We start from the raw sequence: 18,315 nt of genomic DNA, 5'->3' as shown, positions 1-18,315 counted from the left end.
AAGGATACATTCTTTGCATTTTGTTACCTGCCACCTGAAAATAGTGTTTTTTATGATAGAGGTAGTGACGAGATCGATTTGTTTCAAAGCTTAGAAGACTCTATTGTTGATTTTAAATCTAATGGAAGGGTCATTATTACAGGTGATTTAAATGCCCGAACTGGCACTAGAGGCGATTATATAGAGCATGACGAGTTAAGTGATGAAGTTGTGAACCTACTCATAGGGTTTGATTATGACTTTGATTTTAACCAGGATGAACGAAAAAATATGGATACGCAAATTAATACATTTGGTAGGAAATTATTATCAATGTGTAAAGCCACAGGTTTTAGAATAGTAAATGGCAGACACACACATGACTTAGATGGAAATTATACTTTTTATGGTTCTCAAGGAACTAGTTTGATAGATTGTTTTAATCGAAGGAAAATATTTTCATGATCTTATAAGATTTAATTCAGGCAATTTTCATACTTTCTCAGACCATGCACCTATTTCTTTTGATATTGCATTCGATTATGATAATGTTAAAAACCCTATTCCGGAAAGTGGGAGATGTGCAGCTAAATCAGTGAGATGGAGTACAGAGAGTGTTGAGAGTGTTGTTAATAAAATCACGCAAAATAGAGATAAGCTTGACAATATTGTTCCTTCGAATATTTTTAGTCAAGAGGAGGCTGATTCATGTGTTAATTTATTTTGTGATGTTTTAAATGATATTGTTTTACCATATTGTGATGTTCATGTACATAGTTTTAAATCCAAACGTGATGAATTAAAAAGTAAGCATAAAAACAAAGTTATGGAAAATGAAGACAAACCTTGGTTCAGTGAAACTTGTAAAATTAAATATAGAGAATATAAAAGTGCATTCATGAATTTAACATAAATAAAACAGTAGATAACCATTCAGTCTTAATCAGGAAGAAGAAAGAGTATAAAAAAAATAGAACTTCGACTTAAGAGACAATACAAACGGCATGAGGGTGACATGATTGACTTATTGAGAAAACAAAATCCCAAACAATTTCACAAATACTTTAGTAAACGTAAAACTCAAACAACCAATAGCATTTCACTGAACCAATTTGTTGATCATTTTAAAGAATTGGGTAAAGCTAATGATGACAATGTCACAAATGTTACTATAGATTCAGATGGGTATACGTCCTATGAAGAATTGGATATTGCTATAACGGAGAACGAAATAATTAAAGCCATAGGAAATTTGAAACGAAATACAAGCTGTGGTGAAGATTGTTTATTAAATGATTTTTTTAAGGATTGTAAAGACGTTATTATACCATTTCTACTAAAATTGTTTAATTCTATTTTTATGTCGGGTTACTTTCCTGAATCTTGGTCTAAAGGTTGTATAGTTCCAGTTTATAAAAAAGGGGACCAAGATGACACAAATAATTATAGGGGAATCACTATAGTAAGTTGTCTTGGGAAACTTTTTACATCAGTTTTAAATAAACGACTTTTGAATTGGGATAAAAAGTACAATATTATAACAGATGCACAATTTGGTTTCAGGGCAGGGAACTCAACACTCGATGCTATTTTTGCTCTTCAAACACTAATAAATAAAACTTTGAAAAAACGTGGAGGAAGACTATATTGTTGTTTCATAGATTATCGTAAAGCTTTTGATTTAATAGATAGATCTAGACTATGGTGCAAGCTGATAAGACAAGGTATTGATGGAAAATTGTTGAAAATTATACAGTCTTTATATACAAATGTAAAATCCTGTGTAAAGCACAATGGTTTGCTATCGGAATACTTTGAAAATAGGATCGGGCTTTTCCAGGGTGAGGTATTGTCACCTATATTGTACAGTTTATATGTGAATGATTGTGAAATGCATTTTATTAGAGAGCACTGTTCATTTGTTGAATTGAATATGTTAAACTTGATTTTATTAATGTACGCTGATGATATGGTTCTGTTTGCTGAGAGTCCTGAGTCCCTACAACGTATGCTCGACACTTTACACGTTTATAACAATGAATGGAAATTAACTTTAAATGTCGATAAAACTAAAATAATGATCTTCAGAAACGGAGGTAAAATAAGAGGTAATGAAACATTTTTCTACAATGGGAGGGAGCTTGAGACGGTTGATAAATTTAATTATCTAGGAATGTTATTTAATTATAATGAAAAGTTTAACATTACACAAAAACATGTAGCAGATCAAGGGAGGAAAGCGTTTTTTGCAATTAACAGTAAACTAAGGAAATACCAATTTAACATTAAAAGTAAGTGTTCTGTTTTTGATACATATGTAAACAGTGTTTTAAATTACGGATGTGAAGTTTGGGGTTTTCATAAAGCCAAAGATGTTGAAAAATTACACGCATTATTCTGTAAAAACGTTTTAGGGGTAAAGAAAAGTACGTGCAATAGCTTAGTGTATTATGAATTAGGAAGATTTCCCCTGCATATCATTAGAAAATCAAGAATCCTTAAATATTGGATAAAATTAAAGAATTCAGATAATTGTATTTTGCGAGCGTGTTTAGAAGACAAAGAAAATTTAAATGATCCTTGGGTTAATGACATACGAACTGAATTAAATCGCTTAGGTCTTGGATACATTTTTAATGAAAGTATTATTGATAAACCTACACAAAAAATATTAGAGCAAAGATTTTTTGATTTACATAAGCAAGAAATGTTTTCTGCAATTAGAAAGTCATCACGAGGGGAATACTATCAATATATAGCAGGCAATTTTGGATTACAGTATTATTTATCTAAATCATTGAGTGAAATACATAGAAAAACTATAACTAGATTCAGACTATCCTCTCACAATCTTAATATAGAATCAGGTCGATACAAAAATGAACTTCGGATCAATAGAATATGTACATTGTGTGATTTAAAAGACGTAGAGGATGAGTTTCACTTTATCTTGAAATGTCCAAAATACCAAGAAATACGCAATTTATATATCAAAAAGTATTATTTTAGACGTCCAAGCGTTTTCAAATTAATTCAATTATTAAGTGTACAAAATGTAAAAGAATTGCGAAACTTAGGAAAATTTTTATTCCTAGCAGAGAAAATAAGAAAGGATAATTCATAATTGTAATTACACCCCATTTCTTTTTCTCATTTAACACAATTTTTTTTTTCTATTTTTATTTTCATACAACTCTCACGCAAACACATTACAAATATTATCTTTTATACTTATATGTATGTGTATGCTGATCTATAGCTCTGATTATGTGTATGTTGTTCACCTTATATTTCATTATGTATAAAATTGTATATCTGATGTGCCAGATGGCACAAAGAAATAAACTGAACTGAAACCTATAACTAGGTTATCAAGATTTCATTTCATTTTTAACTGTTCGCTTTTTATATAGAGGGAATATTATTACAGCATGCTTCATGTACATAAATTCTTTTCGTGGGTATATTATATATATATATATAAAAGCACAAAAACCCAACAACACCCTACTTTCTTAAAGTGTCGGATCTGAGAAGATACAAGGCCAGTAAAGAAATTTATAAAAGCACTGAAAAGGCCACAACACTGTTGGTTATTTAAAACTCAAATTTTCGACGCAATCCGCGTCTTTACCAAGAGACATATTACATAAACAAATAACACACATCACGAAAAAACGACAAGTATCAATAATCTACATTGGTAACAAGAGTGATACACTGTTGTACTGAGTGATAAAAATGGTGGTTTCTTATTATATATATATATATATATATATATATATATATATATATATATATGAAAATCAGAATGACACATTCCATAAAAAAACAATCATTTACTGCTAGCGCTTTCTCCATGTCTACATGGTTCATCAGGCAGTTCAAATATTTGAACTGCCTGATGAACCATGTAGACATGGAGAAAGCGCTAGCAGTAAATGATTATTTTTTATGGAATGTGTCATTCTGATTTTCAATATTTATTTACAACTGTGCCGAATCAACTTCTAATATAAATATATATATATATATATATATATATATATATATATACAGGACTAGAATTCTTGACATGTTAAAACAAAGTAAATCTACTATAATGAGGTTACCATCGTGGACGGTTGGGGCCACATCCACCTCTCTTCAGTGAGGGGATGCTACACATAACAGGCTGGTGCATCGTGCTGTCTTATGTATATGTCCCACATGATTCCAAACCAAGTTGCACTGCAGGAGATAGGGTGAGAGGGGCAGGTCTCCTTAGAACGCTAGCCTCTTTCCGGGTCTGGACAGTGAATGCTTTATGCAGACCCCCAGTGTGTCCCTTACAAGTTATATTAAATTAGCACACTGGGCGATTTCCCAGTTATCCCACACAAAAAAATCATGCGGCCGGTATCCGTGCATTTATGTGTCTCCTGAATGTACCATATATAGTGTATGTTATAATAAATTGGTAGATGTATACTCGTGTCCTATTATACAATTGCAATTAGTTTACAAGCGAAAATGCATATAATATCCATGTCAATTTGGATATCTAATTATCAAGGCAGATTCAAAAATGAATATTTATGTGTATGTGTGTTTTGTTCTCTGGAAAACTCTTTTTAAAAAAGTTTTTATAGGTGCACATGTATGTCATCTGTCAGTATTTTAACGATTGTATATCGTAAATTAAAGGATTTGAATAATTATACTCTTTGTAATCAAAGTATTTTTTTTCAAATAAGCAAAAATACATTACATTATACATATACCAGGATCAATTAGTTTATTGAAATGTGCTGTATCATTCAGAAGAATAAACGACACAATTCAATAATTTCCTTAACTCTTCCTTGAGGTGGGTGGTCATTTGCTGACGTAATTTAAATATGAAATTTAAATTTGTATTTTGAAAAATAAATTAAAGTTTGAGTATTTAAAAAAAACAAAAAACGTGTTTTCTTAATTTCAGTTTATATGTTGCGAACATAACATGTCTCTAATAATATGTACATGTATTTAAATAATCATGAAATATTGACTTATTTATCCATTACATTACACTTGTAAGCATATTTCTTTAGTTTCTCAACATGTTTTAAACTAGTCTCAAACCCAAAAGCATATAGCAATAGCGCATGCTCAAAGTCACTTGTTTATTTTTACTAGGACATTTACCGGTCCAGGTCACTGAGTCGTTTCTCGCCTTTGGCAGCAGCGAAATTCAGACTAGTGTTGAAGATTTCGGACCTGTCAATTAAAATTTCACATCAATTATACGCTACTTACTTCCTCATACCTTAATAAATCCTATGAGAAGAATCAGTCAAAGCAGTGAAAAATAACCCAACACTGTAATGCAGCTTTGTCGAATGTGTCATTTATTGAATGACATAAGGTAAATTGTTAAGTAAAATGTATAACAAACCATTAAGGGGGATCACCTGAATAAACAAGACCTGCTGAAACATGTACATAGGTGTCAGGTAAAGTGTGATCCCCCTTTGAGACTGACTAGAAAATAACATGTAGTGAAAGTACAAATACAAGTTATAAAGTACATGGAACATGCATATAATGTATAATTCCTTGGAGGTGTTCAAAATTTGCACCACAAGCCCTCACACAGTGAGGGATTGACGCCAACCAATGAATTCCACTTTAAGCAGACCTTTTAGAAGTTTATAAAGATAGGAATTAAATATTTTTGATATGGATGTTTTTTTGTTTTTGTTGTTGTTTTTTTTTTTTTTTTTTTAAAACATGATTTGATTCAGAGTCAATTTAACCGGTCTCTGAAAACTCCTCCTCTTCTTATCTGCCGCTGTCTGCGTTGGTTCAAAATCAACACCGTCGCCACTATACGTTTAAATATATAAAAATAGCCTGGAATAGACAAAAATACAAGAACGTTATCATCTGGTATAAAATCAAATTTTTGTTCGTGGCACCTTTGGCATATCAAGCTTTAATTCTGGCTCGAGAACTCTCGAGATTTTCTTGTGCCAATTCTCAAGCATTGTAAAATCTCTCTTTCAAATTAATTACATAGTCTAAAAGATAAAAGAGAAGAATTTTCAGCTAACCACCTTTCTTTCAACAATGGCAAAGGACCTCTAGCTGTATGACCGAAAACTAATTCAAAGGGACTGAATCCAAGAGACCTGAACTGTTTCTCAAGCAGCAAACAAAACAAGGTAAATCGCTTGATCCCAGACTTTATCTAACTTATAATAATCTGTCTTATCATAATTTTGAGAGTTAAACACCCCCTTAGACTTGGGCTGTTGGTTGGTTGTTGTACATCCCGTCGATAATTTTTCATTCATATTGAGACGTCACAATTTGAAGATGAAATACTACACATTTAGACCCATGATTAACGCTTACGCTTACTTAAATGCGCTAAGGTCTGTCGCAACACGGGACCCATTTTCAATGTCATATTCAAAAGACATGTGATTTTCACTTGTAAATTCCGAGCGTTTGGCAATGGAGCAGTCCTCTCTAATTGTTGGCACCTCTTCAGCAACGGCACCCACAGTTCCCGACGACAACCACCGTCGTCCCCGGGCGTTCGTACATGGACACAAAGTCCTAGAGCTCCAAGAGACTCTATCTGAAGCCGGCCTCCCACTAAACACCAGTCACTACGCTGCCACCAGTTTTTAACATACAGCGGTCTGATCTCGCTCACCGTTGCTTAACTTGCGTGATCAAGAGAGAGACTCTACCATATCACCAGAAAAGCTAGCTCTCTAGCGAGACAGTAGATGTTCCCTCTATACTGTCCGCTACACTACCATTGAGGTATGTGCTGAATGTCTTTATGACTCCTATATGTCAAAGTTGTTATACTTTTCAGTTCAGTTTTTCCAGTTCATGGAAGTTGATTTTAATATGCTGATATGGGTTTTTTTCATATTAAAATCGCCCCTTCCCTTAATGGAGAGGTCTGTACCAGTGTGTTTGTAAATGTATGAATGTTTATGATTTGCAATGTGTTTGTTTTCAAAGAAGGTCAATATGCTAGATTACAAATAGAACCCTTAATTCAGATTTACCAGGATAATTTGCTCATAAATGTAAATATTGCTGAGATGCGGAATGTGTGTGTTAAGTGAAAACAAAATATATACCTGAGCTAATGGTTCGTTTCGAGTTTTTAAATGTTTTCGACTTCTTTAAAAATTTAAATGTGTTTTCTTGTCATGATTAATTTTTTGATGCAAATTTCAAGATAGATGAAAGTTAAAATTGAACTCCGTGATTTAATTATTACAATGTTGCAATGATTTCACACCCTGACTCCAAAGGTAAACCAATTTAAAGTGCATTTTAATCAATAATGTATATGACAAACTTCTTGTTGAGTAGTACCTTTGAATGATTGATAAATGTGAAACCATGCATAGATAGGCAGTGTTGTGGTGGTGAAAGTTTGTTTTTATATCCATCTATTGCTCAGGTAATTAATCTTAATCATAAAAGTATTTTAAAATACATGTCTCTTATTGCCATGTTTGAGAAATTATCTAATCAGGTGGTATTGACCACAGACTGCATTGTACGTACTCATAATATTCCTAAATAATAATTCGCTTTCCGTTCATAATCTTTTACAAATGTATATATTCAACTGAAATTTTGGGTATATATATATACCATTAGAACATTAAGGTCAAGTTGTTTTTTTTTATTTGGTTCCGGTTGAATATGTTTTGACAGTTAAGCCCGTTGGACTGGACTTGAAAAATTTCAAATAATTCATAATTGCTACTCATTTTCTCAGTCACACATGGAAATATTGAATTGGAAATTCAGGATATACTGTAAATTATCTGCGAGAACATTGTTTTTGTGTAATTTTGCAAGACTGGCTATTCACCAAATTTCGTTTTCTCGACTATCAAATGTAGAAGACTTATGTAATAGACAATGATTCACGAAAGTTCTATATCATGAATTCATTCAATTAATTATTGTATCCACGCGAAAATTGTAAACATTGATCAACTCTTGTAAGATCACAACATATAAAGAAAATATAAATTCAACTTGTGATATGAAAACATATAAGAAACCAGTTTGATTACTAATATATGAATAGTTGTATCATGAAGGATATAAAAGCAATGGCATCGGGGTAATTCAACATAATATTATAAATCACCCCGTGTTTCCACCCCTATAATACAAAGCATGTAAATTGATCTGGTCCGTAGATGTGAGACATGTATTTTCGATAGCGATTGATCACTGTTCGTTATCTTCACCTTTCATATGTACGTACTTCAATGTTTGATAATTGTGTTTCGGTGAAAAAGTAGAAGAAAATGTAATTCCTTCACAAGAGATGGAGGACCGGCTGCTGGATTTGTATGTGGGGTTGTTGAAGTCTGGACCTGGGAGTTGTCATTGTGAATTTCTCAAAACCATCACCAAACATAAGGAGTTCCAGGTGAATATCTACCGTTTAACTTCTTTAATGCCAGAGGACTGGGTTTTACTGTATGCATAAAATGACATTGTTAAGGATTTGGTAATATGATTGGATGTTTTGCTTCTTAAATATATCTAGCCTTCCTGCAACTTTCAGAATCCCATAATCTATTATAGGGCCTAGTCTGACTAGTTTTGATGACAGCTTAACATAGGCAAACAGAGTTTAGATAGCTCTTTAGGAAAGTATGCAAGCGAATCTAACATCTAATTTTAATTAGATTGAGTATATTTCCACCTTGTTCTTTGGATCTTCAGCACCTTCCATAGCAGAAAGACCCTAGATCCATATCATTAGTCTCCATTAATTGCAGTTTTTGTTTCCGATAATTATCGACAATTTCAATGTAAAACTTATACGATACCAATTTTGATGCACCAGATGTGCATTTCGACAAATAATGTCTCCTCTGTGATGCTCAACCGAAATGTTTGAAATCCGAAATAACAAATGAAGTTTTAGAGCTATCATATAGCCAAAACCAGCGTGCCAAAAAAGTGGAGTCAAATTCGTTTAAGGATAAGAGCTATGCATGAGGGAGATAATCCTTAATTTTGAAATGAATTTCTAAATCTAAATCTAATTTTGGACTTGAAGATTGTTGATCGGTTCGTCGTTGTTTATTCTGAATGTCAAGCCTGGTCAATTTTGGTTAATTTTGAAGTCAATCACATGATCTATTCTATTTTCATGTAAATAAATGACTTGATTTTATCTCAGATGTATTTGGCGTTGACTTTTTTCAGAATTCAATGAAAAGGCATTTATTGGAGTTTGTGTGGTTCCAGCAGTCAAGAAACCACGTCATGAAGTGTCATGTTTTGTTATCCAACAGTTGTCCTACGTTTTCTAACCTTTACGTCATGTTTTAGTATGAAAATGGGGATTTTGAGACGCTCGCTCTCTTCTGTTCAGGACTTGCTTCGAGGAGGCGTGCTTTAGGGGGGTATAGGCTTAGGAGTGTTAATGGGCTGGGTAATTTCGTATTACGTGGTCACCCGTTCAGGTTCGGGCACCTATATCCACATAGGATCCCTTGTGTTGCCCCTACTTTGGTAGTCAAACTGGCACACTGACCGCCTCCCCAGTTTCCCACAAAATATTTGTATGCGACCATTTCCACCATATATGTAAATTTGCATCTTGCTTCCGATTACAATTAATAAATATTAAACTTGTACCACTTTGTTAATCCAGCTGCTAATCAGCCTATGAGGGATTACAGGGCAGCCAGCTAAGCTTCGACACACCCACTGTTGTATTTAGATATTAGGTCAAGGTCAACTATTCAATTCAGGCAGTAGGTCAAATGTCTTGTGGCTGGTTGTGCTATGTAATTATATGTATGTTAACATTTTTTGTAACTTAAGTTGTAACCCCTCAGGGTTACGGTAAGGGGTAGGGTTAGGATTTTTTTGTTTTTGCAGGGTTAGGCAGGTCTGGGTTAGATCTCCCCAGATATGGTCAAAAAAGTTTGAAATTCCATCAACTGACCTTAACCCTAGGGGGTCAAAAAATCAAAAGTGTAAATTGTAACTTAGGTCATTTGGTCTTCTAGGGTTATGACTACAGAGGGTTGACCCCCAGGGTTAGGGCCTTAGTTTGACCCCAAAACATATTATTTCTAACCCCCACCTCTCAAAAAGTAGTCGAATTTTCGTACAAATATTGCCCTCTAGTTGGGTACATTATTCTCCACAGAAATCTCACTAAGGCTCAATTTCTGATGGTCTACTACCTAGAAATGCTTAATAATTGGGGGATTTGTTTTTATAATTTTTGGATATGTGTTGTATTTGATGCCTAGTAACATGTTAGGAACGGAAAAAAATATTAAAAGTGATTTTAATAACTTTTAGGCCCAAAACACATATACTTGGGCTTATTAGTGGTCCCGGCCACTTAAGTTACAATTTACACTTTTGAAACCTTTGTTGTTCCCTTATTCCTTGGGATATTTTGGAATGCTTGGTGGCCCTGAACTAGGTTTTTTAGGTGCTCTTTAGTGCACACCAGATTTTTCTAACCCTCGCCCGTTTTGGGGAGAAAAGACCATTTTCAATAGTGTAAATTGTAACTTAACGTTTAACATGGGATATACAGTAATGGTCTACCCCCTGGGGTTAGCATTTAGAGTTGAGATAATTAGATACCTTTCATACTGGAAACAGTTTGGACAATGTCCATCACTTTAGTCATAATTAATTAATTTTAATTTCCCTGGGATTAGGATTTCCAGGGGGTCCAAAAAGTGTAAATTGTAACTTAAGTGTCCAAAAATGGTGGTTAGGGCATAAATCATAAAAGGAATGGAGATTGAATGGAAATTGGGCTTGGGGTTAGGGTTTATCAAGGTTTCCAATAGTTTGGCACACTTAGTTGTTCAAAAAATTAATTCGTTAAGTAATTAATTGCGATTTTATGGACTTAGGCGATTTCAGCGAAATTGCCTGTTAGCTGAAGTCGCCTGTTACAACAGCACACAGCTTAAATAGAGATAGATAACGGAACTTTTTCTTTAAATATGTTTTTGGCTATATTTAGCTCTAAAACTTCATAGTTATTTCGGATTTCAAACATTTCGGTTGAGCATCACTGAAGAGACATTATTTGTTGAAATGCGCATCTGGTGCATCAAAATTGGTACCGTATAAGTTTTACATATGAGGTACTTGCATTAAAAAAAACATAAATTTTCTACACCAAAAAATTTCAACTCTGTTCGTAAAGATATGACAGCAGTTTGGTCTAGCGAAAAAGGCGATTTTTGCTTTTTGGAGTTTACGAATATTTATTATTTTTTCTTGGAATTTAAATCGAAAACCATTAAGTACTCATTATACCTACTGTTTGCAACCCTTAGTTTGTCGAAAAAATAACTCGCGACGACAGAAATGCAGATTTTCGAAAACATACTTTAGACTGCCATTTTCAGCCCTAATATGCTTGTTACAAGAGAGCACAGCTTAAATACAGATAGATATTGGGACTTCTTTAAATATGAGATGATTGCATTAAAGAAACATAAATTCTGCAAAAAAAAATATTTACGACTCTGTTCGTATAAATATGGCAGCCAAAAAGGGAGTGCGAAACAGTACGAAATCTCGTTTTTGGATGTTACGAGTACTTCGTTTCATTTTTTCAAGGAAGTTTGACCGAAAACCATTAAGTATTCATCATACCTACTGTTCGCAACCCATAGTTTGTCGAAGAAATAAATCGCGACTACAGAAATGGAGATTTTACAATTCCACTTTGGACTGCCATTTTCAGCCAAAAGTGCTTGTTACAAGAGAGCACAGCTTAAATACAGATATATATTGGGACTTCTTTAAATATGAAATGATTGCATTAAAGAAACATAAATTCTGCAACAACAATTATTACGACTCTGTTCGTTAAATTATGGCAGCCAAAAAGGGAGTGCGAAACAGGACGACCTCTTGTTTTTGGATGTTACGAGTACTTATTTTTATTTTTTAAAGGAATTTAAACCGAAAACTATTAATTATTCATTAGACGTATTGTTCGCACCCAATACTTTGTCGAAAAAATAAATCGCACCTGTGATAATGTCACTCGATTAATTTCCACATGTCTCAAATAGCTTCCTTTAATTTCTGTTGAAAGAGTATTTTATTGTTTTAAGGAATTTAGACCGAAAACTATTACTTATTCTTTATTCGCAACTCCTTCTTTGTCGAAAAAATAAATCGCATCTGCGATAATGTCACTCGACTAGTTTCGACAAAAAATTAAACCAGAAACTATTATTTATTCTTTGTTCGCATTTTTCACAACCGCGATAATGTCCAAAAACTATTACTTATTCTTAATCGCATTGCTCGTGACCCCCTCTTTGTCGAAAAAATAAATCACCCCTGCGATAATGTCACTTGACTAATTTCGACGTCTTTCATAGAAACTTTCTTTAATTTCTGTCGAAAAAAATTATTTTTCCTAATATATGCTATTTCAATCATTATCAGTCTTATTTACCCCGAAAAAGTCGAAATTAACCAAGAAATCAGGAAAACGTTCTAACCCCAGGGTTAGGATGTGTAAATTGTAACTTAAGTGTCAAGCGCATATAGGTCGTACCCTTTCGTAAAAATTCTGCGTGCCACCCCCTAGATGGTCAGTTCTGACGTCAATCTTGACCCCGAAACGAAATAAAAATCCTAACCCTGCCGATTTCGTTATTGTAGATGTTTTCGTAAATAGTGTTAATTGTAACATAAGTCGAGAAATTAACTCGAAAAGTATTTGTACGAAAATTCTCAAACTTGGTCAGAAATGTTCCTTGGGACATACCATAAACTATTATACATTTTACATGTGGTCACTCAATCTAAAATATCGAGTTTTTGACCACAGAGTGACCGAGGTTACAATTTACACTTTGAGGTTACAATTTACACATCTAAGTTACAATTTACACTTTTTTGCATTTGGTCTTCTCTAAGTTACAAAAAGTGTTAATATAGGTTACAATTTACACAAAGACTATAACCCCTAATCCTAAACCTAACCCTGGACTTGAATTATCTCTATCACCAAATTTGAATGCAATGATACATATATTAAAATTTTCAATTCTGTGCATCTTTTGAAGACTTTTGTCGAGGGTTTTCGAAATAAATTCTCGGTCATCTGGTAAAACATGCAATTTTCTTATATCGGAAATTACGTTTTTTTTCCATTGTACTTCTGTATAAACTTTTTTCATCCAAATTCATTATAGTATTTGAAAGTTGCTTTCTGAAATCTTCATAATAAACATACTGCAACTTCTGAAATTCACGTCTGTTGTAATTAGGATTATGCAAATTTCCTTCTCTTGGTAAGAGAGTAAAGTGAAAATCAAAACCATCCCCTTCTAAACATTTAAAACTTTTTGTCCATTTCAAATACTGCATACCGCCAGAATTGTACAACTGTAACGGTAAATGTTTTCTCAATATTGGGTATACATCAATTAAACTTCTCTCTCCTCTCGGTAATATACTGATATACGAAAACGGACCAGTAATATCTGAAAAATTGTTGAGACTTTCTACTATACCATCAATGTCCCCAGTAAAAGAAAACCCCAGATCTTGGGCGATATTGCCTATTCTACAGTCTCTTATACGCAGGGTTGAATCGCTTTTCAAGAAAGATTCAGCTTCAAAATTATGACTTTCAAACTCGGCAAAAAGGCATTGCGTATTTTCATCTCCAGTTGTTATCAAAACTTCTGTTTCACACATGTTAACTACAGAAAACTTAAAAAAAAAATATTTTGTACAAGTAAAAATTATAACCAGATAAGTTCCGGTTTATAAAATTCAAATATTTCAATTTGTAATCACGTGGTCAGTTACATTTCAAATTTTCACAAGAATTAAGATAAAAACAATACAATGCAATAGAAAATAAATAAATCTCTAACATTGGTTCCATTTCAATCCATTCGCAATACGCTTCACGGTCCAAAATCCAGCTTAAAAATTCTTTTTCAGTGTCAGTCAGTGTGTTTACCTATAACATAAAGAGAAATGGAAATAGCTTAATTGCCACTTTTTCATCTATAATGCTCATAATTTTATTCTACCCCCCCCCCCCTCCTTTGTGCTGCCGCTGCAAAAGCATTGAATGTTCTATCAAGGCCTCTTAACCGGTGGCAGATCTCCCAAACCTAGGGAAACTCAGAGGAAGAATTGACCAACCGGCATCTGAAGACTAAGTCCTCTTTTTTTTTTAGCTCATGGATGATATTTATGGTTAGATACCCAACATTGATGTCAATCTCATTTTCAAATAGATCGTCGTACAATATCTTTGAAATCTGGAAATTATTCCATTTGAACCCGTTTCGTTTTCGATAAGAGGGGAAAACATTTAGATGCAAATGACAACGTCCAGCCAACAAGATGGCTTTCAAATTTCTTCCTTCATCTTGGATCATCTGTAAGGCTCTTCCAAATGTCTTCGGGTAACGGAAGAGTTCAGCTTTGCTCAAATCGTCACATATATTTTCCGCTGTTACGGACACCACACATGTGGACCACGATGGTTTTCTCACCTGACGCAGGTGGGCTAGCAATGTTGGAATGGTACTGTTTTCAGCCCTACAACATTTCATTTCTTCAATTAAAAGCAGCAGTGTTCGGCTTCCCAGTACGGAGTCATTGCAGGATAAAAATAAATCACAAAAGGAAAACATCCTGTTGTGTTTCTTGGAGGGTCCAATGATGTAAGGGCGGGGGAGTGGTTTTCCCCAGAACACATTCAGTGCTTGATTCAAGGCCCTATTAGTTCCACCATCCCCGGGTCCCAAATTTCGGACTAGAATTGAATCCGAGTGACAATTTAATTTGCCCCTCCAAAACATTTCATTGCATAGTTCATATTGATAGGCTTCCCAAGTGGGTATCATTTTGCCCAAGCCCTGGTTGTGGTCTTTTAAAGATTGTAATTTCTGGAGAATGTGTTCTGCAATGTTCTTCAACACCGGTATAAAACTTGAAGGGTACCACCATGGGATAATTCTCTATCATGGAACGTACATGGTCTTCATAAAAATACGCATTGGCTTTTATCTTATCTAACCCTAACCCTAAAGGACATCGATGGAGTAAGTGTTCCATGAAAACCAACGAGTCTCTGTATTCCATCGCGAGACCAAAACAGGTGCATATTTTCATAGGCACTCTTCAATGTTATTGCGATATGAGTTGTAAGAACTGAAATTAAATCAATGTGGAAATCCTTTGCTACATCGACTTCCTGTTCATCTCTTTCTCCAAACCGGAATGCAATAACGGAGATACGATGATGACTTGGAACCGTGATTGCTGACAATGTTTCATCTAATAAGCCCATGATGAAACTTTGATCTTTTAGCAAAATTCCCTATTTCGAAACATCAAATAGGCAATTCTTTTTTAAAGTGTCCTGGCACTTTTGTCTGCTGGTCAGTTTCAAAAGACGTGCTTGGAACGCTTCTTTGAAGCTGCAAAAGTACTGGTATGCAAGTTGTATGTATTGAAAAGCATTGGGAATGGGGACCGTAGTAGGCAGGTTTGGTTCTGAAAGGAGAACGACATTGATTTGCCATCCATAGGAACTGCTAAGCTGTACACCATTGCATTTGGTCAGTGCAGACAATGAATGTGTGGTATAGTTGCTAAGGTTTAAATGTTTCTTCACAATAGAGTACATTGGAATTATACTATTTTGAGCTCTGGGCAAAATGTTCATGTAATATACTGGAAATTGTATAGCTTTTAACTCCTTCAACTACATAACTATGCCATCAACATCACATTTCTTTTCTAACAAAGGGGAACATTCCCCAAATGTGATATTAACACTGCGCGTGCAAATAACATTGTCATCAAATAGATGTAAATAGTCATAGATATTCTTATTTCTAAGATAATTGGCACACACAGATAATGCATTGTCTTTGGCTATCTCGAGAATGGAATCATCATTAGACTGCAAAGGCCAATCCATTTCACAGCATCTATAAGATAAAAAATATTGTATCAAGCAAAATACAATTTAGGGATTTCTGATTCTAAGGGTACATAAGAATTTATTGCAAATGATAGGCTTATGATAAACTGACTCTTTAAACAAGCGTCAAAACGCGAAACAAAAAAACAAAGCACTACTTGTTGGGTATGGTAAATAAGGGTTATCGTATGTAAGGGTTGAACATTAAGATATATTTATGCCTTCAGAAAAAACAAGTAAAAAAGAGCAGAAGTTCGGAAATACTTGTCAAACAGAAAGTCACTCTTTATGCATTGAGTTGCAATTAATTACGATTCAACATCGTAAATTATTACGTACATTACCATACATAATGGTCATACTAATCGTGACTATGCATGTTCATAACACGTGATTGAAGAAGAAAAAAATCTATCGGTAAGCCGTCTATCTATTTGTGCATAAAATACTGTAACAATCTGCAATTAATCAGTGTTCAAAATCAACTGAAACCAATATGACATAGACCGTAACATTGAATAAAAACAACACAGATTTAAAACGTTGTTTACTTCTAATGTACATAGACCGTAACATTGAATAAAAACAACACAGATTTAAAACGTTGTTTACTTCTAATGTACATAGACCGTAACATTGAATAAAAACAACACAGATTTAAAACGTTGTTTACTTCTAATGTACATAGACCGTAACATTGAATAAAAACAACACAGATTTAAAACGTTGTTTACTTCTAATGTACATAGACCGTAACATTGAATAAAAACAACACAGATTTAAAACATTGTTTACTTCTGATGTACTTTGAAAGCACAAATTGGAACATTGATCAGGTTTCTCCGAGCATGCTGCAATTTCACACAACAAATCAACAAAACTAGGCAATATTTATTTCATCTATTTATTACTTTCTTTCTACTTCAACCTTCAACATGGGCATAGACAGTTTAGTATATCTCAATTACAACCAGTGCCCTTTGAAGTAGACTCGATCTATCGGTTTATTGTTAATTTCAAACACTGTTAACTTAATGTTGACATGTCTCCACACACTCAAATAAAAAACAAAACAAAGAAAGTATCCTCCATAATAATATGTTCATCAATATTTTCCAAATCAAAACAACCTGTATTAGCATGATTTGAAACAACAATGTAAAAATTGTATATGCTCACTTCATTTACTACTAATTATACGTACCTTTTATAAAGATCCCACGGACATAAGTACAACTAATTCTAGTGAAACAAAGTCATCTGCAGTATCGCTAACTCTACGATCGAAAGCATGTGATCCAATAATGCAACAAAAAGCATGTGATCCCATAATGCAACTGGTTCTATTGATATATCTCTATTTTTAAAATCGAAATTTGCAAGCTACTTTTAGAAAAAAATCAAACTAAATATAACCCTAACCTAACCTTAACCTTAACCCTAAAGAAAATGGTGACGGAGACAAAAACATCTGTCAAAATTATCACCCTCGCTCAACCCTTCCAAAGGATTGGACCTGTCAAGGATTTTCAATGCCCTCACTATAATTAAATTCTTACGACGTCTGCGTTGACAAAGGCGTCTGGTAGCTATTTTATAGTGATTAAATGCACTTGAGATTTTATTTGAAGTTGCTTTATACATGTACCAATCTCGGGATTTTCTGAGAAATTTCAGGTATTTTTCTCTACTGAGTTCAGAAATATTGTGGTGGCACACGCATTTGAGAAAAATCTTAAACGTAAGAAAAACTCAAAAACATCTGAGTTTGAGAAAATATTTATTTGGTGGCACAGTTGGGCGATAAAAAATCTTTACTCAGAAATCTCAAATTTGAGAAATTGTCAACGTTGGTGGCCCAGACGCCTGCAGACCATTATTATGGGATGTACACAAGGAAGCATAACATACATATCAGCACAGCATGTCTAAATTTCAATACACTATATTCCATTTTCAGATTCATCATCAATGGTGTGTGTCAACTTGATGCATTCACCATTATTCATTGCCAAATCTTCTGGCCCACTGTTACTCTCGCTGAAAAAGAAATGGGTTTGTATCACTACAAGCAGGATTGATTGTATATTGTTTAACATACCGCTCGCAAAGTTTTCATTCGAATGGAGACGTCACCATTACCGGAGAAGGGCTGGAAAAGTTTGGCCTCTGTTGGCGCTTACGACCTTTGAACAGGGAGCAATCTTTATCGTGTCACACCTGCTGTGACATGGGGCCTCGGTTTTTGCGGTCTCATCCGAAGGACCGCCCCATTTATTCTTACGACATGCAAAGGGTACTGAAGACGTATTCTACCCTGGATTCCCACGAGA

General features: G+C 34.1%; 1 protein-coding gene across 1 annotated transcript in view; it reads right to left on the bottom strand.

Annotated features, from left to right (window-relative positions):
* Window positions 1-17,745: 17,745 nt before the first annotated feature.
* Window positions 17,746-18,315, bottom strand: part of LOC125651060 (organic cation transporter protein-like) — a 70,837-nt gene continuing 70,267 nt past the window's right edge. The window contains exon 10 of the mRNA XM_056165385.1: window positions 17,746-18,022. Coding sequence (XP_056021360.1) covers window positions 17,926-18,022 — 97 coding nt within the window. The 3' untranslated portion in view covers window positions 17,746-17,925. The remainder of the gene's footprint in view (window positions 18,023-18,315) is intronic.

Source organism: Ostrea edulis, chromosome 5 (genome assembly GCF_947568905.1).
Source record: "Ostrea edulis chromosome 5, xbOstEdul1.1, whole genome shotgun sequence".
NCBI lineage: Eukaryota > Metazoa > Mollusca > Bivalvia > Ostreida > Ostreidae > Ostrea > Ostrea edulis.
Note: the sequence above shows the minus strand (reverse complement) of the source record. Positions and strands in the feature narration are given on the sequence as shown.